The following is a 19,486-nucleotide window of genomic DNA, read 5'->3' as shown; positions in this document are numbered from 1 at the left end:
TGTATTTTGATGGTTCACAGATTTGCGATTTTTTTCGCAACGATTTATTTTCGCTATGCGCGCTTAGTCTTATAGTGTTCTGACTCTATGGTTGCCGCCCATGCCGCCATTTGTTTTTGTATCTGCTGTCATTTAATCCGTGATTATTTTTCTAATAATTTTGGTGTGATTTCATTGCTAATTCGCGTCGAGTTGAACTATCCTCAAAAGTGTTCAGCGCACCAATTGTTTTAGAGATTTTGAACTACGTTTTATATTAAGTACGTAGGGTTAAATTCAGTGCACAAACTTGGACGAATATGTACATTACACAAACTGTTTTAGAGATTTCGGACTTCTTTTATTAAATTTAAGTACCTATTTAGTGTTAAGTTCAGTGCACAAACAGTTTTAGAGATTTTGGACTCATTTTCATATTTAAGTATAAGTATGTAAATATCAAGATGTCAAATTGCTTTGTTATACACGGACAAGGTAAATGTTTTGATTGTTTATTTTATTAACGGCTGAATTCAAGTAATACCTAATCACTCTACCTGTAATCTGTCGATAAGTTACTTAGCAAAGTCAAAAAAACCGGCCAAGTGCGAGTCAGACTCGCGTACGAACGGTTCCGTACCAGTATCTATAATATCGGCAAAACAATCATGTCTGTTGAATGGGAGCCCCCTTAAATATTTATTTTATTCTGTTTTTTAGTATTTGTTGCTATAGCAGCAACAAAAATACATCTGTGAAAATTTCAACTCTCTTACTATCACAGTTCATGAGATACAGTCTGGTGACAGACTGACAGACAGACGGACGGACGACGGATTGGATGCAGAGTGCTAAGTGCGGATTAGCAGGCATGTAGGTTCCTCACAATGTTTTGCTTCACCTTCACCAAGCTGTGGAGTGGAAGTCTATCGGTTGAAACTAACATAATAATAATATAATTGTTAAGGTTTTGTACCAAAAATGTAAAAAAGCAAGACTTATATTTTATTATTGACTAAGTCTGTATGTCTGTCACACCTGCTTATTACAGTATCTACTTATGCTATTAACTTGAAATGACTATAGTTTTAAATAATGCAATGCAATTGCAAAATGTACGACTTGTGGAACATTATATGAAAGGGTTTCATTTACATTCTTATAAATAGGTTTTTATTTATTTTTAAGCAAAGTTGGGAAATTAAGGTGTAACACCCCTGTACCTCTGAAGACCACATACAGCTGTCTGTCCTGTTCCTGATCTCGCCTCTAGTTGAGCAAAGATGGCCATAGGCAAAATTCGGTTAGCAGGATATTTAATTTTGAAAAAAATATTAATTTTTTTACAGTTTTGACGCCAAATGAACTGAAGCTGAAGGAAATAATTACAAAGTTGAAGAAACAAGTGCGCAGAAAACAAGATAGCAAACAAGTCTCTTAATGATACAATCAGGTTTCTTGCCACATAAAATTATTCGTGCACTTTCGGGATGATCGCATGAGTCTCGATGGATTGACGCTAATTCCCTGAAAACAGCGAAGGACCCTTAATATGGAACACAACATTGGCAGTGTCCTCTCCGAGAATTACATATTATTATATTTTGTCTCATTTGCTGTGGAGCTGGAGACCCTGAGGCCACGGCGTAGTGCCAAAAATAAGGCTAGCCATAAGTGTTATTGTTAAATAAATCATAAAAAGTATCTATTGTTTTTGTTAATTTCCTTGATCCCTCCATTTTATTAATAATAATGATAAAGTCAGTCTAATGGAAACAGTGAAAATGGTGGGAAATCAAAAAATAAGTTGTGTATTCCCAGATTAACTAGGGATAAAGTATCAAATACGTTTTCCTAGTTAATCCGATGTCACAACCTATTTTTTTTTATTTCCCACCATTTTCACTGTTTTCATTAGATCTATAGTAGACATTTTAAGAGTATTCAATATAGTACGTAGGTATATACATATATATCGAGTTTTGTCTATGACCACTAGATGGCGCTGCATTCTAAGAAATAAAATTTGACCTGAGATGTAGGTACATCTATTTCAGGTATACATATTAATCTATGGTTATCACACAGACAGAGCAGGAGCAGCCATAGATGATAGAGTAGTATTCACAGGTAGTATTATATTAAGGAGTGACCGTAGATAGAGTAATAAAGGTAGATACAGGAACGTTTGCTTTCTCATTCACACTAAAAAGAGAGCACAAATAAAATTACTAATGTGATAAACAGAGACGCAGCTAACCTATTTTTTGTCCCTTATCGTGTAACTGGTTTTTTTCAAGAATACATGCAACTTACATACAAGACATGCAACTTTAGTTGCGAAACAAACTTTGAGAATTCGTGGCGTAATTGTATTTCTCATGAGTTATTTACTTGTTTTCACATAAAAAACGTTTAATACAAATATTGTTGATCTGTTAATACAAAATATATTGACTGTTTAGTAGTAATGGTATTCTAATTAATAATAATAAATAATAATAATTGTCGTGTTATTCATCGTTACGTCGTGCTATCGCTATCTCATACGCGGTTACACAGTACTTAAATCTACCTATTATTCTATCTACGGGGGTGGCTCAGAGGAGCAGAGCATAGCAGAGCCACACGCAGAGCAGACACTAAAACCATACAGTGATTTTGGCAAACAACGTGAAGTGAGGTTATGTTGACTCAAGATTCGTTTTGTTGTTTTTTGTTTTTGAAGTTATTGTGCAATGGTGGGTTGCATTGCAGTATACTAGGCTACAATAGCCGAAACGAACGTAAAATAGTTAGACGGAATAACATTTCACAAGTAAGTACCTCTGCTTGAGCGAGAGGGACTGAGAGGGGCCACGCTAGTTGCATATCTGGACATATCTGTGAAAATATTATACATAACAGACTTTTGTTTTGGTCCATTGTTCAAAACAAGCTAGAACTCGGAGCCGTAAAGCCAGTTGAAAAAAAAATGCATGTAATTAAAATTAAATACTCTTTAGAAAATTGTTTACAGTTTACACATAGGCTCAAGTTGCAAGTTTATTAAAAAGGTGTATTGCGCTAATTATTTGCCTAATAAACCCAACACAAAATGTCGAGTACATCACAAAAACATCGTAACTTTGTGGCTGAACCTATGGGAGAAAAGCCCGTTACAGACTTAGCTGGAGTTGGAGAGGTCCTTGGAAAGCGATTAGAAACTGCAGGTTTCGACAAGGTATACAAATCCATTGTTTTCTGAATACAATCCATTTTTGTTTTCAATGCATTGATTTGGTAGGTACTCGAATGTTACAAAAAAATATCTCTAGGTCCACTGTATAGAATTCGGTGTTAAACAGGCATCATCATCATCATGATCAACCCATAGCCAGTTCACTACAGAGCATGGGTCTCCACTAAGTATAAGAAGGGTTTGGCTATGTTTGGGTGGTATAGTCCACCACGCTGGCCAAGTGCGGCTTGACAGACTTCACAAACCTTTGAGAATATTATGGAGAACTCTCAGGTATACAGGATTCCTGACGATGTTTTCCTTCACCGTTAAAGGGAACAATATTTAATTTCTTAAAACCCCCTACCTCCCGAATAAGAGGCAGACATCATAACCACTAGGCTATTATGGTTTTTATTCAGATTATTTATATTTTTAATCTAAATCCTACAGACGTTGTAAAGTGCAGATCGATCATATAGGTGAAGAGAACCATGAGTGAGGGGATCATCCATACTTAACATTATAAATGTGAACATGTCTGATTGTTTATGACTCATGTGTTTGACCGATTTTAACAAAATTTAGTACTGAGATAGCAGGCATCTGGCGGAAAGGCAAAGGCTACTTTTGTCTAAGGAAAAGAGTTCTCTTGGGATTTTAAAAATATCTTAATCTAGACGACGAAGTTGTGGGCGTCATTGATTTGGCACAGAGATAACTTGCATCTGGAAGACAAACATAGACTACTTTTTATCTTGGAAAATGGATCCTGGAATGGATTTTTAAAAACCTTAACCCACGCAGAAGTCGTGGGCATCATAATAAATTATTATTTCTACTCCTTGTTTCAGGCTTCTGTTGTTCTGGGACAGTTTTTAGTCTTAAAAAAAGATAAGGAGCTATTTCAAGAGTGGATGAAAGAAACTTGTAGCGCCAACTCTAAACAGTCTGCAGACTGTTACCAGTGCTTAAAAGACTGGTGTGATGAATTTTTGTAACTTGTAACATAACAGATTTGCATTTAAGATTATTCACAATTTTATACAAATAATTATTTTGTTAAGGATAAAATAAAACATGTAAATAATAGCATTTTCTATTTTATAATGTGTGTGTCTCATTTGTATTTACGGAAATTGTTCAGCTGACTTGTGAAATATAAAGTACTTTCAACAAAAGTTGTGAATGTGTTTTAATTAACTTGGAATATTCAAAAAAAAAGTAGGTTCCTAATTTGGCCTTTATGTAGGTATCTAAACTAAACATGTACCTATGAGAACAATGAGGTAGGTATTTGTCTCTGTCTAACCACTTGGTTAAATTGAGCTTCAAGAGTTGCATTTGTAACAATATGAAAGGTCTTTACTGGTACACTTTAAAACAGATTTTTATGCATAATAGTTTATTGATTTATCATGCAAAATGTCGAAAAATACGACTGTAGTACAGAAACTTCATTGCGCGCGTCTGACTCGCACTTGGCCGGTTTTTATATTGTCTTATCGGAATTTCACTGGTTTTATTTTATTGATTAATTTAAAGAATCTTGAAAGTAATTAATTCAAAAATTTATTTTATGCTTTTCAGGGTTCCGTATTACTTGCGCTGTCCATCCGTCCGTCTGTCAATGGGCTGTGTCTTGTTAAACGTAGAGAGTTGAAATTTTCACAAAAAGTCTATTTCTACTGCCGCTATAACAACAAATAATAAAAACCGGCCAAGTGGGAGTCAGGCTCGCACAACGAGGGTTCCGTACAACAGTCGTATTTTTTCGACATTTTGCACGATAATTCAAAAACTATGAAGCATTAAAATAAATAAAAATCTGTTTTAGAATGTACAAGTGAAGACTTTTCATGTGATACCCCACTTGATATAGTTATCTTACTTCGAAAATTGAAAATACTAATTATTAGTTAATGACCACAATTTAATTTTTTTTGTGTAATGTAACCACAAATTCACGGTTTTCAGATTTTTCCCCTAATGCCAGCTATAAGGCTACCTGCCAAATTTCATGTAGGTTTCTTGACAGACAGACAACAAAGTGATCCTATTAGGGTTCCGTTTTTCCTTTTGAGGTACGGAACCCTAAAAATGTCAAAAAAGCTGCCATGAAAATTGAAAAAAAAATTTGATCACTATACGTAAAATTAGGTACACTATACGTACCTAAAGCAATAAACTTGATTGATTGATGGTACTGAACGCTTCGTGTGCGAGTCTGACTCACACTTAACCAATTTTTATTTTGTTGATTGGTTTAAAATCGTAGATAGAGTAATAAAGGTAGATGCAGGAACGTTTGCTTTCTCATTCGCACTAAAAAGAGAGCACAGATAAAGTTACTAATGTGATAAACAGAGACGCAGCTAACCTATTTTTTGTCCCTTATTGTGTAACCGGTTTTTTTCAAGAATACTATACTTACTATACTTGTATATACATACAAGGAATGCAACTTTAGTTGAAAAACAAACCATGAGAATTCGTGGCGTTATTGTATTTCTCTGTAGTTATTTACTTGTTTTCACGTTGATCGGTTAATACAAATATTGAACAATGGTAATAATAAATTCATCGTTACGTCGTGCTATCGCTATCTCATACGCGGTTACACAGTACTTCAATCTACCTTTATTACTCTACGTTTTCACAGTTCACTTCAAAGAGTATTATAATATACAGGGAACTTACTTTTTATTTTTGAGACTTCCAAAAAGGAGGTGGTTCTCAACTCGGCCTTTTTATGTTTATACATCGATTTTTTCGAGGTTTCTGGACCGATTTGGATTTTTTTTAATCAACCGAGGATGTTTCCGTGGTGGTCCCATAAAAATTTCGTTATCCAACTCCTCAATCCTGATGCTGCAGGGTTACTGCCCACCTAAGTTATCAATTTTCAGGAAGTGTTTATAGTGAATTAATGTTGTAGCTATCAAACAATGGTTTCATGCTTCATAGACTTTGTTATTGAATTTCAAGTCCCAACTCTTCACTACTGATGCTGGAAGGTACCGAACTCATAAGCTGTCTGGATTTGAAAAGTTTTTTAAGAATTAATATGTTAGGTACCAAGCAATGACTACTTACACTAAAAAGCTTAAAATAAAAAACAGACTTCCAAAACCACTACAGTAAGTAAAGTAAAAAATAACTTTTGTATCTACATTTGAATGTATACATATATGAAGTCTAGCGAGCATAATAACAGAAACTAGAAATCAAAGCGTGAAGCTCGCCCGAATTCAACATACATACATGTGTAGAAACAAAAGTAATTTTTTCACTTTGTAGTGGTTTTGGAAGTCAGTTTTTTTAATACATATTTACCTAATTAGCGTAAGTGTTGTTTTTCTTAAATGATATATTAAAGTAAAACACCTTAAATTACCTTTATAATATATTATTCTTATATGCATATTATATACACTATATTTCAAGATAATTTTATATTTATATAGTTACCTACCTATGAATATATTTAATATTTTAACATTATTGAAAATATTATCTAGTCAATCACACAAATATTATAAGATCGAAAGTTGGGACCCCAACGTCTATCGTTTAAAGCAAGTGTTTTAAACACTTTAAAATTAGTAATAAAAGAATTGAAATTGAAATTAAATAAAAATGTTTTTAGGGTTCCGTATCTCCAGAGAAAAAAAACAACCCTTAAAGGATTATTTTCTTGTCCGATGTCTGTTGTGTCTGTCAAAACCCATTAAGACAATCAAAGTCTCTATAGGGTCCCATGAAAGGCAGATAGCAATGTCTTATAGCACAAGTAAAGGGAAAAATTGAAAAAACGTGAATCAGTCATTACTTCATAAGATAAGTGTTATTTCTTGTAAAATGGTACATAACTCTGTGTGAAAGGCTGACTCGCGCTTGAGTTTTTTTAATCCTCTTTGAAATTGAATGTTTTTCCAACCCTGACATAAACCTTGTATTATACTTATTTTGATGATTAAAAATTATCTATGAAGAAATAGTTACTATTTATGTGTGCTCATTAAATATAGCTGTATTGTATAAATGTATAATGCAGAGTTAGATCAACTATTACTTTAGATGTGGCTTTTACTAAGCCATAAATATAACAAAGAATATAAAAAAGAAGATCAATACACCAAAAATTTTAAACATCAGTGCTCTATTGCCCGTTATATTCTGAAAGTATTTCATTATTTCTCTGTGACCTGCTTCTACATTCATTTCAGCTTCCTGTATGTTGGCATCAATTCTGCCAATAGCTTCATCTTGTTCTTTTACCATATGTGCCAATTGTTGGAATATTCCTCCCAATTCCACGATGGTGCTTTCAATATTATGCATTGTTTCCGCTCTTTGTTGCACATAAGTATCCGTATCGTCCCTCAGTGCCATTTGCTGTGTCTGCATACTGGAATCTTCACCAAGGTCTATACTCACTTCTTCAGGTTGTAATATAGAAGGTACTTCTTTAACTATTGGCGCATTACTTGAGAACTGCTCTCTTCTATTATTCTGATGTTTAAGATTTTCTGACCTCACTTCCAGGACCTTAAATGAGTAGGGTAAATCTATTGTAATGCTGTACTAAAAAGACATAAAAATAAATTAGATGTACATTTTTTAATATTATATTTACCTGTTTAAACTGATTACTCATAGAAGCAAGCCTTGATTGCAGAGCGAGTACAACACTTGAAGAATGACTGTGCATGCTTTTGCGACCTCTTGGCATTTCCCCCAGCCTAGCAATCTGCTGGTTCAAGGAATTCAAATCACCCTTAATAATGTATGTTAGCTCGTGTATTTCCATAGGTCTATCATCAAATAAAGATTTCTTTTTTGCCACTGTAACATATTTATGAAAATCAAGTAAGGAACAAATTGAACATCAGAATAATATTTTTATAGTTTAGTAAACTTAAACAACTTACATAAAGCCAGTTTTTCTAATTTAGTATAGGTACTTGTAATGTTTTTACTTATTACTTTAGCCATACTCATAAATTGGGAATATGTTGCAAGAACAGCAGCTTTTCTGTCATCTTTGACAACTGGTCGTGCTAACGTACGTCCTTGAAGACTTCTCACGGTAGATATAAATTCTTGTGTCCGATCCCTAGCAGCCATCACTGGTTCAAAAACTATCTCTTCCAAAAAATCAAATACAACTTCAGTCTCGACAAACCCGGGTTGATGGTGTTCACCCGAGTTACGAAAGACGGTCTGTTGGAAAGGCGATCCGTTTTTGTTCAACTTATTGTAGGGAATTAATTCATCCTGTGCTTTGGGCGTTCTTTCTGATATACCAACGTTACGACGACGAGGGAGCATTGCATTCTAGACCACTAGACAAGGAAAACCTGAAATGATTTATTCTAGGATTTGTACTGATTATCCCTGAATACCGTATTGTATATTATTGTAATGTTTAGATTTATATTACGGTTTAAACTTTAGACAAGATTAAATACACAAGTGAAACCTATGAAAAGTCACTTTTCTTTTTAACTTTTGATGAAAATTGAAAACACGATAGAAAGAGGAAAAAACATTTAACATAAATATGACAGATCACGTAAAAATAATGATGACGTTGATTGTGTATTTTTTAACCGACTTCAAAAAAAGAAGGTTCTCAATTAGTCGGAATCTTTTTTTTTATTAGACTGGTTTTAGGCTCTGGATTCTAGCTCTTTTGAGCCACGTTGATTGTCTTTGAAGTAACCACAGACCAATAGTATAAATGTAACGATCACAGATACATTACCTGCAGATGTGCAACTAGCATACTTACTCGATAAATATTATTCCATTTTACATCAAGCTTCATTGATATTTTATGATTATTGATTAATAATTATTAATGAGATTACTTGTTTGTTCCTTGATTTCAGGGCCAAAAGGGCTAGAATCCAGAGCCGTAAAACCAGTTAAAAAATCCTACTCGGATTCACTGGCGTTGGTAGTCTGCACAGAGCACAGAGTAGGTACTTTTTACATAAGGAAAGAGGGCACAGAGGTAGTCTGTCAATCAAGTGTCATCCCAATTTTGATTATTTTTAACAAAAATAAAGCACCAAACTAGGTTGAAAAGAAGTAAAATTAATAAATATACGTAATGTTATGATGAGTTTCAAAAATGATTACTTATGTAGCGAAAGCTGTCAACTTACTCGCTTCCCTGTTGCAAATCTTTGTTGGTATCACATCCTCAATCGGAAAAGTGATAGTAGTGGTGATGGTAGCAACCATCTCATTTATAATCAGTAGCTTATTAAACGTGATAACATTCTTCCAAATAGTTTACGAAGACAATGTATCTATATTTACGGAAGATTTGCCCAATATATCAATCAAATTCATCGAGGCGATATGTCAACAGTGGTATAATTTACACGATATTCTAACGAGTGTGTGTAATGAGACTATTTTCAAGTTTAATTTAATATTTAGCAATATAAAATGGTCATTCGATACCGTATTTGTCATATTTGGCGAAGTGCTCTTCATGTTAAAGAAAACGGTAATATTTTTAGGTAATACATTATGGCTTGTGCTTACATTTGTGCCTGTGCATCTTCCTTACTTGGTGAAAGCTTATGTGAAGTATATGAGAGACATTGTTATAACTTATACCATAGATGCATATATGGTCCTACTGAAAGTTACCAACTTTTTGTCAGATGTGCCTTTGGAGTCTTTTATAGGAATAATAAGTGCTATTTTAATTGTTCGCTCATGCATACATTTTAGAGAAGTAATAACATCTCAAATTACTGATTTTTATTGGACTCTAGTGAGAAAGTTTATGTATTTGTATTATGCTTTATATAATTATTTTATAAACCCTGAAGTAAGAATAATTGCACAAATAGTAGGTGAGCAACAAGTGACTTTCAGAAATGTAGATACTCATATGGTGACGGAGAATGATAATGATGATTCTGTAGATGCTCTCTGTGTAATTTGTCAGGAGCGGCAGAAGTGTGTATTAACTCTGCCATGTCGTCATGTTTGCCTCTGTACTGAATGTTGTGTGCGCCTATATGGATACCAACGCACATGCCCAATATGTAGAACCTTTATTTACCATTCAGTGACTATATATTTGTGATAAATAACTAAAACATTACTGCTTGAGTGAAATTTATGTGGTGCCAATGCTTCTATTTCAAACTCATAAAAATTTCCACTTCTAACCTTGTTCAAATGTTCATGTTACCTATCAACTTTTTTGCTTTGTCATAAAAATCAAACCGAAGAAGTTGGTAGGTACCTACATGAACATTTTTGAAAAAATAACATTTGTCACTGTACATACTTATTTTTTATTATATTTTACATACTTATTTTACATTATATTTAGATGATAAAAATATAGTTGTAACACCAGCACTACCTAAATATTACTGTACTGTATCATAATTTATGTACAGGCCTAGTCAGTACCTAACTGGATGCATTTCCCAATTTAGGACCTTGGGTAATCTGGGAAGTGGGAACATGTTCAGATGAATAATTTGTTATTCTGGATGTAACATTTTAATTAAATAATTAATTTTAATTACATAATATATTTTAATTATGTCTACAATAAATAATTATTATTTTGGTCTGATCTTAAGTGATTATTTTAGAATAATTATTCTTCTTTGGCTAATATATTATAATACTGCTGATGTCCTGATTACTAGCTGATTTAGGTTTTTAAAAATCTAGTGGGAACTCTTCGATTTTCCGGAATAAAAAGTAGCATGTGTTACTCTCTGTCCTTTCAACTATCTCTACCCTAAAAATCAAGTCATGGTTGCTCAGTTAGAGCGTGAAGGAAGGACAAACAAACATTTTCAAATTTTTAATATTAGTATAGATTATGTAGTATATACCTACTATATTATAGGTGATTTGAAATTAAAACTGTATAGTTCACATGAAACATGGTTCAATCTGAAGTTGTAACATGGCAGTTTGTCCAAGCCTGTCTTAAGGTCACAGGCCCAGCTCTGTTTTTGTACAAAGATCAAATCGCGGAACCCTCGTTGCGCGAGCCTGACACGCACTTGGCCGGTTTATTTTATTTATATTGTCTTATCTGAATTCAGTGGCGTGCAGGTCATAGAGGCGTAAATGCACTGCTTACCCCAGTTGTAATAGCTCAATGCATATTTTTCATTATGACCTGCCAGTAAACAGGTTCCTACCTAACTATTGCCTACCCTGGCTTCAAACCGTGTGCACGCCACTGTCTGAATTTATATAATATATATTGCTAAGTATAATAGATTGCTAAAACAGCTCTTTTATTTTAATATCGTCATTTTAAACAATATTAGAAAATTCAGTCTTTATTTAAAAAAAAGAATAGGAACTAATGAATAAAAAAATTGGTCAAGTGTGAGTCGATTGTAGACGAAGGGTTCAGTCCCATCGTACAATTACATAGACTAAATTTTCTAAACATTTCTTATTTGTTGTTATAGCGGCAATATAAATACACATTCTGTGAAAATTTCACCTCTTGACCTATTACGGTTCACAAGATAAAGCCCGCTGACAGACACACGGATGAATGGACAGCAGAGGCTAAATGATAGGGTCCCATTGGCACCCTAAAAAGCACTCTGCTATAAGAAATAAACCTGGTATTGAACCTTTTGTGTGCAAGTACTTGACCAATTTTTGTTTGTAATTTTGATCATCAATTAGCAAGGAACAAATTTTAAAAACTACTAACTTAATAATGGCAGGATAATTAATTTTATTTTACTGTACAATGACTAATGCAGGCAATCCTTCCTTAGTAATTATAAATTATGTATTTGAATACTATAGTATGTGACAGGTCGAGATGGCAATCAGGGTGGGGTCGGCGGACGGGAAAGCGGGTGCCGTGCGGGTGTGCAGGCCCCCCCTCCTCCCTCATACCCTGATTGCCATGTCGACCTGTCGCGTACTACACTTCTAAATCATGTATGTTATCCTAACTACAGATGAAGATATGTACTTTATGAAACTCTATGTCTAGAATTAAGATTTAAGTCTTTAAAACTCAAACTTGTATCTTTAAAGGTATTTAGAGTAAATACTGCAACCATTAAAATAAAGAAACCACAAAAACAGCCTAAAATGTCATAGGTTTTCATATGCTCCCATTCCCGAAACAAAATGCCAGAAGCCATTATGACTAACACTGTAAACATAACGTAATAAACTGGTGTAACAATATTTGTATTAAATATATCAAGCGCTTTATTTAAGTAGTTCATTTGTATTATGATACAAATAATAGACAAAATTAGCAACACCCAAAAAACATAACTAGAACTATATGGAGGATTTGTGTCACTCTTTATACTATCTTTAAGGCCTAAAGCTACTCCTTTACAAAAAACTACAGTTAAACTGCCAATAGCTGAACATATTAACAAATATACAATGATACTACTATTGCCAAATCTTGAGACAAAAACTGTCTTAATAATTAATGACATGGTTAATATAGTTAGGACATAACTTAAAAATATATGATCGCCTAATTTTGTTATAAGCTCTGAAAATTGTTTTATTTCTTCATGCTTAGGTGAATGTACAACAAATATGATTGACCCAATAATACACAAAAAACACCCAATCTGAAATAAAATATTATTTATTTATTATGAGGCAAGTAGTTTTACTATACATAAGTACTAAGTACATTTTGGTACAAGGTGTTCTGCCAGTGCCAGCCAATGGTTAAATACTGTTTAACAATTGTGACAAAAACCTTTATGTTTGTTTGAAAAACCATTGATGTAGCAAACAGCCAGCACTTAGCTAAAGTGCACCAAGATTTGCATAGTGAATCGGGCCATTGTATAATTTGTATACAAGACTTAAAATTAGTACTGTTTATTTTATCAAATTAATATAAAGTTTACCTTTCCAACAAAATTAAGTTTTTCTTTGAGAAATTTAGCAGAGAGTACTGCAGCAACAAGCACACTCAGTGCACCCAGTGGAGTCACCAAAGCTGCTGGAGCAAATGCATAGGCTACAAGGTTCGCCGCCTCTCCTATGCCCACTGTAAACAATCTCTATTTAGGAACAACAGGAAATACTTAAAGATTTTTATAATATAACAAAAATGACACTAATACATTACTTGTTAAGAAACCCAGCCACCATATCCATTGTTTCAAATAGGAATAGCCTCCTGCTGATGGCCTAGTATTCCCTAAAGCATTCATTTTCCTCAAAGCCATTTTTTTAATTATAAAACTCGACCCTATAAAAATACTAGATGATATTGCCAGACTAAGTCCGATTAAAAATGATGCTTGATCATAGTCTTGACCTTCCATTGTCATTATATTTTTAGAATATAAATTTTTTCTGATTTTGAATGTTTCCAAAAATTTATTTTATAAAATAAAATAGCCTATTTTATCACCATAATAATATCATCACAAACAGAACTGATATAATACTATGTACATTTAAGATGCATTTATATATTCTTTTGATTTTCCTCTACATAGTTCTGTTTATCAGAATATACTACTAGACTGATAAACTAGACATTGCAATCCTAAGAAAATATCTGGCGAGTGAGTAGTTGGGACCTACTGCTCAGAGAATACCACAAATCACTAATTATAATAGTCTGGAGGAGAATACTATACTTAACCGCTGCTAGACAAACGGCACACGACCATGAAGATCATATTTTACTACGATTTAAATGTTCTCAATTTCTCACATTATTCTTTACAGATCTTTGCGAGACCTTCACATTCACACTTCAGAGACTATATTTTGGGATCCGTAAGCTGTGTTCGTAAGTCTTGAAAATTGTATCACACAATAATTCACATTTGTTAAATAATTAATTATGAATCATAAATAGTCGAATTTTTAAATAAACAAACAATAGGTAGGTACATTTCGACAGCTATGTCCAAAATTATAGCAATACACATCTATGCTAATGTCGAATGCACGATTGGAGAATGACAGCTTGTCACGATAAAAATTGTATTTTATCCGTAGATAGAGTAATAAAGGTAGATGCAGGAACGTTTGCTTTCTCATGCTAAAAAGAGCACAGATAAAGTTACTAATGTGATAAACAGAGACGCAGCTAACTTATTTTTTGTCCCTTATCGTGTAACTGGTTTTTTTTCAAGAATACATACAAGAAGTTGCAAAACAAACTGAGAATTCGTGGCGTGATTATATTTCTCATGAGTTATTTACTTGTTTTCACATAAAAAATGTTTAATACAAATACTGTTGATCGGTTAATACAAATATTGACTACTAAACAATGGTAATAATTGTCGTGTTATTCATCGTTACGTCGTGCTATCGCTATCTCATACGCGGTTACACAGTACTTACATCTACCTATTATTCTATCTACGATTTTATCTCAGAATAAGGACTATTAGAAGTAGCCCTATTGTGACACTTACTGTTAGAGCGAGATAGCTAAATGCATTTTAGCTCTTATTAGTACGTGATAAAATGATTATGTTTTGTCCTTATCACCGTGGCCACTTTTTTTTTGTTTGCCAAAATGTACTCATACCTACGTGAGATTTTGGCAAACAACGTGAAGTGAGGTTATACTGACTCAAGTATTGTAAATAAATAATTGATTCGTTTTGTTGTTTTTTGTTTTTGAAGTTATTGTGCAATGGTGGGTTACAGTTTACATACAGGCTACAATAGCCGAAGCGAACGTAAAATAGACGGAATAACATTTCACAAGTACCTAAGTACCTCTGCTTGAGTGAGGGGGCCACGCTAGTTGCATATCTGTACATATCTGTGTAACAAATCCGAAATTAGCCGTCTCTTTTTAAAGATAGCTGTTCATCATCACTTTTGCCGCGTACTGTAATAGGCTCCGCACACGGTCAAGCATGTTTGTCAAATTTTACGTTTATTGACGTTTTGGATGAATCATTACCTGGATCATAAATGTATTTGTACGTGAGTACCTATTTGACAAACAACGTGAAGTGTAGAAGGAATGACATTTCACAAGTTAGAAAATCTGCTTGAGCGAGAGGGACTGAGGGGGCCACGCTAGTTGCAAATCTGGTCATATCTGTGGCAGACATTCAAGCATGTTTGTCAAGCACGTGAAAGACAAACATGTTTGACCGTCTGCGGGGCCTCTAAGTGAACAACTTTTGAAGGGTCAAAAAGCTAGAACCCAGAGCCGTAAAACCAGTTTTAAAAAGACAGCTTTTGACAGTTCCCTTCCCGCTAAAATCCTAAAATCAAGTCTCAACTCTCAAGTCACGTTTAATTTATACGTTAGACGGCACCGGTTTTCAAGAATTTTTAATTCTTCAGTTGCTTTATTAAGAAGCGCTTTTTTTCAGGACAAATGTAAACGACATAATCCAAGTTTAACACTAGTGGCCTAACTCTCCAATATATCACAAATTATTAGTTCATTTTAGTTAAATACGGGTCAAGATGGTCGGCAAAAGCAACAAGCTGTATGTTCTCAAAAGAGGTAAGTATCTAATTTAATTGCCTCCTGATGATTGTTATCATGACAAAAATCTTGTATTTAAGAAGCAAGTAAATCTTACATCAAATTTGTATGATAGTTATGTAAAGTAGTACAAAACTACTATCTATTTAACTGATGACCGTTATTATGTTCGACAGGTGGTCGAATGGAAGAAGTTCATATTGATAAAATTACCTCTAGAATCAAGAAACTTTGTTATGGATTAAATATGGATTTTGTAGATCCTGTGAGTATTTTTTAGTTATCAGCTTACAATACAGTTACTAAGTTTAATACACGACAGGTCGAGATTGCAATCTCGACCTGTCGCAGACTATACTTATCTAGTTAATTCTTAGGTTAAGTTCTCCTTACTTTTACTGGGATCTAGAATTGCTAACCAATTTGTTACCAAGTTGAGTTCTTTTTAGAATAATTATATAGATCATAAGTTATACTGAGTCCATATTGGCTGAAATGCCAGTCTGGTCATTGTTATAACTTAAAATTTATTGAATTATTCAAGTAATGTGTGTAAGCCTACTGAGCTACAAACACAGTTCAGCTAGCATTAAGTAATAATTACTATTATAGAATAAGACACTATTTTTTAAATTTCAACAGGTTAGTATAACTCTAAAAGTTATAAATGGTATCTATTCTGGAGTCACAACTGTAGAGCTTGATAACCTAGCAGCTGAAACAGCGGCCACTATGACTACTGATCATCCAGATTATGCAATTCTAGCTGCTAGATTGGCTATTTCTAATTTACACAAGGAAACCAAGAAGCATTTCTCAGGCAAGTTAAATTTATTTTTTAATGTATTAATTTTTGTATTGTCTATTTTGTTAGTTTTTATAATGTTCACCATTATTAGTACTGGAAAGATGAGTCTGGATTATTTTTGCAGATGTTATGACTGATTTATATAATATTGTTAATCCTTACACAAAGAAAAAGGCTCCAATGATATCTGAGATGCATTACAACATTATGCTGAAATACAAAGACCAATTAGATTCTGCAATTGTCTATGATAGAGATTTTAAATATAATTATTTTGGATTTAAAACCCTGGAAAGATCTTATTTATTAAAAATCAACAACAAGGTAATCTCTTTTTTTTCTCAACTACAAGTATGATACTATAACTTATAAGAGCATTATTGCTATGTGACTGTTTTTTGACATCTATTGAATAGAAAAAAATCACATAACAATGATGTTCTTAATGGCTCCCCCACACAGCCGCGTTATTATCATATCTGTTTTCAATGCATTTTGTATTAGGATGGTCATGTAGTTACACACTGCTGCGATAATACGTCCTACTTCCATTGCGGCGTTATTATCGCAGCAGTGTGTAACTACATGACCATCCTAATACAAAATGTACTGAAAACAGATATCGCAATAACGCATGCGATATTATCGTCCGATAATAACGTGGCTGTGTGGGGGAGCCTTAATTCTTAACCATGTTTTAGTATGGAGCCATAAGAATATTAAATGATATTGAGAGTTAAGAATCAATGATGGCTAACATGTGGCTTACTCATTAGGGTGAAAATGACTTTTAAATTAAATCCTATGTTTGAAAGTAATTTTCACCAAAAATTTGAGTTAGCTGCATGGACATATTAGGTGTTATTGATGTAATGTAATTCTGCTGATCTTGTAGGTTGCTGAACGACCACAACATATGCTCATGCGAGTTTCGATTGGCATTCATGGTGAAGATATAGATGCTGCAATACGCACATATAACTTGATGTCAGAAAAATATTTTACTCATGCAAGCCCAACACTTTTCGCAGCTGCTACACCTAGACCTCAACTATCTTCATGTTTCCTTATTGCAATGAAGGATGATAGTATTGAAGGGATTTATGATACCCTAAAACAATGTGCATTGATTTCAAAATCAGCAGGGGGTATTGGCCTCCATGTCCACTGCATAAGAGCCAAAGGAACATATATTGCTGGGACAAATGGAGTTTCAAATGGCCTTGTCCCTATGTTAAGAGTCTATAATAACACTGCAAGGTATGTGGATCAAGGTGGTAATAAACGTCCAGGTGCTTTTGCAATTTATCTAGAACCTTGGCATGCAGATATATTTGAATTCTTGGATTTAAAAAAGAATACAGGTAAAGATGAAGTACGAGCCAGAGAACTTTTTTACGCACTATGGATACCAGATTTATTTATGAAAAGAGTAGAAAAAAATGAGAACTGGAGCTTGATGTGTCCAAATAACTGCCCTGGATTAGCAGACTGCTGGGGTGAAGAGTTTGAGGCCCTGTATGAGAAATATGAACAGGAAAACAGATTTGTTAAACAAGTCCGTGCACAAATGTTATGGAAAGCAATCATAGAAGCACAAGTAGAAACTGGAACACCATATATGCTTTACAAGGATTCTTGTAATAGAAAAAGTAATCAAAAAAATCTTGGGACTATTAAATGCAGTAATCTGTGCACTGAAATTGTTGAGTACACATCATCTGATGAAGTTGCTGTGTGCAATCTAGCTTCAATAGCAGTAAATATGTTTGTTGAAAACAAAGTATTTAACTTTGAAAAATTAAAAGAAGTAACTAAAATTGCTACACAGAATTTAAATAAAATTATTGATGTCAACTTCTACCCAATCCCAGAAGCTAAAAATTCTAATATGAGACACAGACCCATTGGCATTGGAATTCAGGGAATGGCTGATGCCTTTGTGTTGATGAGGATTCCATATGAAAGTAAAGAGGCCATACTTCTGAATCAACAAATTTTTGAAACCATTTACTATGGTGCTCTGGAAGCCAGCTGCGAGTTGGCTGAAAAGGAAGGAGTGTATAGCTCTTACGAGGGATGTCCAGCCAGCCAAGGTATTTTGCAATATGACATGTGGAACAAGACTCCCACTGATCTTTGGAATTGGTCAGCACTTAAAGAAAAAATTGGAAAGCATGGTCTTCGGAATTCTCTTCTATTAGCACCAATGCCTACAGCATCCACTGCACAAATTCTTGGAAATAATGAATCGTTCGAACCATTCACCTCCAATATATACCAACGAAGAGTTTTATCAGGAGAATTTCAAGTTGTTAATCATCATCTTCTCACAGACTTGACTCAGGCAGACCTCTGGGATGATGAAATGAAAAACCTTATAATCCACAACAATGGTTCAATACAAAACATTGAAAGAATTCCAGAAGCAATAAGAAACTTATATAAGACAGTTTGGGAGATTTCAGTTAAAACTACTATTCAAATGGCTGCAGATAGAGGAGCTTTTATAGATCAAAGTCAGTCCTTTAATATACATGTGGCTGAACCAAATTATGGCAAACTGACTTCAATACATTTCTATGCATGGAAAATGGGTCTGAAAACAGGAATGTACTATTTACGCACTAAACCAGCTGCTAATGCCATTCAATTTACAGTAGATAAGTCTAAAGTTAAAGTCACCAATGGAAATGCTGAAAAAGATGAAGCAACTATGTCCATGATTGCTTGTTCCTTGTTGAACAAAGAGGACTGCTTAAGCTGTGGTTCTTGATTTACAATAATAACTATATTAATATGTAAGCATGCCTTAAAATAATAGCACTGGTTAACATTTATTCTGTTAGCAGGTACAATATAAAATATAAAATTAAGTTTAGTTTCGTTTACATTTAACTTTAATAGGTCTCTTTTTAGAAGTATTTTTTTAATAAAATGATCACTGAATTGATCTGTTTCATTTCAGTCATTCGTAATA

General features: G+C 33.7%; 5 protein-coding genes across 6 annotated transcripts; 3 read left to right on the top strand and 2 right to left on the bottom strand.

The window, feature by feature from the left end:
- The first annotated feature begins 2,773 nt into the window (after positions 1 to 2,773).
- baf (barrier to autointegration factor) lies at positions 2,774 to 4,378 on the top strand. Its single transcript, XM_034971367.2, has 2 exons — positions 2,774 to 3,202; positions 4,054 to 4,378. Exons 1-2 carry the CDS (start codon positions 3,077 to 3,079, stop codon positions 4,198 to 4,200), a joined length of 273 nt encoding a protein of 90 aa, XP_034827258.1. The 5' UTR covers positions 2,774 to 3,076; the 3' UTR covers positions 4,201 to 4,378.
- Positions 4,379 to 6,592: 2,214 nt separating this feature from the next.
- Syx5 (syntaxin 5) lies at positions 6,593 to 8,794 on the bottom strand. Its single transcript, XM_069500160.1, has 4 exons — positions 8,646 to 8,794; positions 8,134 to 8,562; positions 7,839 to 8,047; positions 6,593 to 7,750 (listed from the first exon to the last, which is right to left on the bottom strand). Exons 2-4 carry the CDS (start codon positions 8,531 to 8,533, stop codon positions 7,292 to 7,294), a joined length of 1,068 nt encoding a protein of 355 aa, XP_069356261.1. The 5' UTR covers positions 8,534 to 8,562; positions 8,646 to 8,794; the 3' UTR covers positions 6,593 to 7,291.
- A 417-nt stretch (positions 8,795 to 9,211) lies between these two features.
- LOC138402656 (E3 ubiquitin-protein ligase RNFT1-like) lies at positions 9,212 to 12,865 on the top strand. The gene has a single exon (XM_069500162.1). It carries the CDS (start codon positions 9,342 to 9,344, stop codon positions 10,314 to 10,316), a length of 975 nt encoding a protein of 324 aa, XP_069356263.1. The 5' UTR covers positions 9,212 to 9,341; the 3' UTR covers positions 10,317 to 12,865.
- spict (magnesium transporter spict) lies at positions 10,722 to 14,183 on the bottom strand. 2 transcript variants are annotated; one of them, XM_069500161.1, is made up of 4 exons: positions 13,872 to 14,183; positions 13,347 to 13,469; positions 13,123 to 13,265; positions 10,722 to 12,834 (listed from the first exon to the last, which is right to left on the bottom strand). In XM_069500161.1, the coding sequence occupies exons 1-4, from the start codon at positions 13,906 to 13,908 to the stop codon at positions 12,208 to 12,210; spliced, it is 930 nt and encodes a 309-aa protein (XP_069356262.1). In that variant the 5' UTR covers positions 13,909 to 14,183; the 3' UTR covers positions 10,722 to 12,207. The 2 variants fall into 2 exon arrangements, with proteins under 2 accessions (XP_069356262.1, XP_034826694.1); XM_034970803.2 differs by having other exon boundaries at positions 13,347 to 14,182.
- A 1,287-nt stretch (positions 14,184 to 15,470) lies between these two features.
- On the top strand, positions 15,471 to 19,455 carry RnrL (Ribonucleoside diphosphate reductase large subunit). Its single transcript, XM_034970992.2, has 5 exons — positions 15,471 to 15,716; positions 15,875 to 15,963; positions 16,341 to 16,518; positions 16,631 to 16,830; positions 17,402 to 19,455. Exons 1-5 carry the CDS (start codon positions 15,677 to 15,679, stop codon positions 19,280 to 19,282), a joined length of 2,388 nt encoding a protein of 795 aa, XP_034826883.1. The 5' UTR covers positions 15,471 to 15,676; the 3' UTR covers positions 19,283 to 19,455.
- Positions 19,456 to 19,486: the final 31 nt, after the last annotated feature.

Source organism: Maniola hyperantus, chromosome 8, assembly GCF_902806685.2.
Source record: "Maniola hyperantus chromosome 8, iAphHyp1.2, whole genome shotgun sequence".
NCBI lineage: Eukaryota > Metazoa > Arthropoda > Insecta > Lepidoptera > Nymphalidae > Maniola > Maniola hyperantus.
Note: the sequence above shows the minus strand (reverse complement) of the source record. Positions and strands in the feature narration are given on the sequence as shown.

Excerpts from the sequence above, each read along its gene's own strand:
- baf (XM_034971367.2), top strand. The coding sequence starts at position 3,077 with ATGTCGAGTACATCACAAAAACATCGTAACTTTGTGGCTGAACCTATG. Across the intron at positions 3,203-4,053 it reads AAACTGCAGGTTTCGACAAG|GCTTCTGTTGTTCTGGGACA; the intron begins GTATACAAATCC and ends TCCTTGTTTCAG.
- spict (XM_034970803.2), bottom strand. The coding sequence starts at position 13,551 with ATGACAATGGAAGGTCAAGACTATGATCAAGCATCATTTTTAATCGGA. Across the intron at positions 13,266-13,346 it reads GTGGCTGGGTTTCTTAACAA|TGGGCATAGGAGAGGCGGCG; the intron begins GTAATGTATTAG and ends GATTGTTTACAG. Across the intron at positions 12,835-13,122 it reads AACTTAATTTTGTTGGAAAG|ATTGGGTGTTTTTTGTGTAT; the intron begins GTAAACTTTATA and ends ATTTTATTTCAG.
- Syx5 (XM_069500160.1), bottom strand. The coding sequence starts at position 8,533 with ATGCTCCCTCGTCGTCGTAACGTTGGTATATCAGAAAGAACGCCCAAA. Across the intron at positions 8,048-8,133 it reads ATTAGAAAAACTGGCTTTAT|TGGCAAAAAAGAAATCTTTA; the intron begins GTAAGTTGTTTA and ends AATATGTTACAG. Across the intron at positions 7,751-7,838 it reads TGAGTAATCAGTTTAAACAG|GTCCTGGAAGTGAGGTCAGA; the intron begins GTAAATATAATA and ends TACTCATTTAAG.
- RnrL (XM_034970992.2), top strand. The coding sequence starts at position 15,677 with ATGGTCGGCAAAAGCAACAAGCTGTATGTTCTCAAAAGAG. Across the intron at positions 15,717-15,874 it reads GCTGTATGTTCTCAAAAGAG|GTGGTCGAATGGAAGAAGTT; the intron begins GTAAGTATCTAA and ends TATGTTCGACAG. Across the intron at positions 15,964-16,340 it reads ATATGGATTTTGTAGATCCT|GTTAGTATAACTCTAAAAGT; the intron begins GTGAGTATTTTT and ends AAATTTCAACAG.
- LOC138402656 (XM_069500162.1), top strand. The coding sequence starts at position 9,342 with ATGATTACTTATGTAGCGAAAGCTGTCAACTTACTCGCTTCCCTGTTG.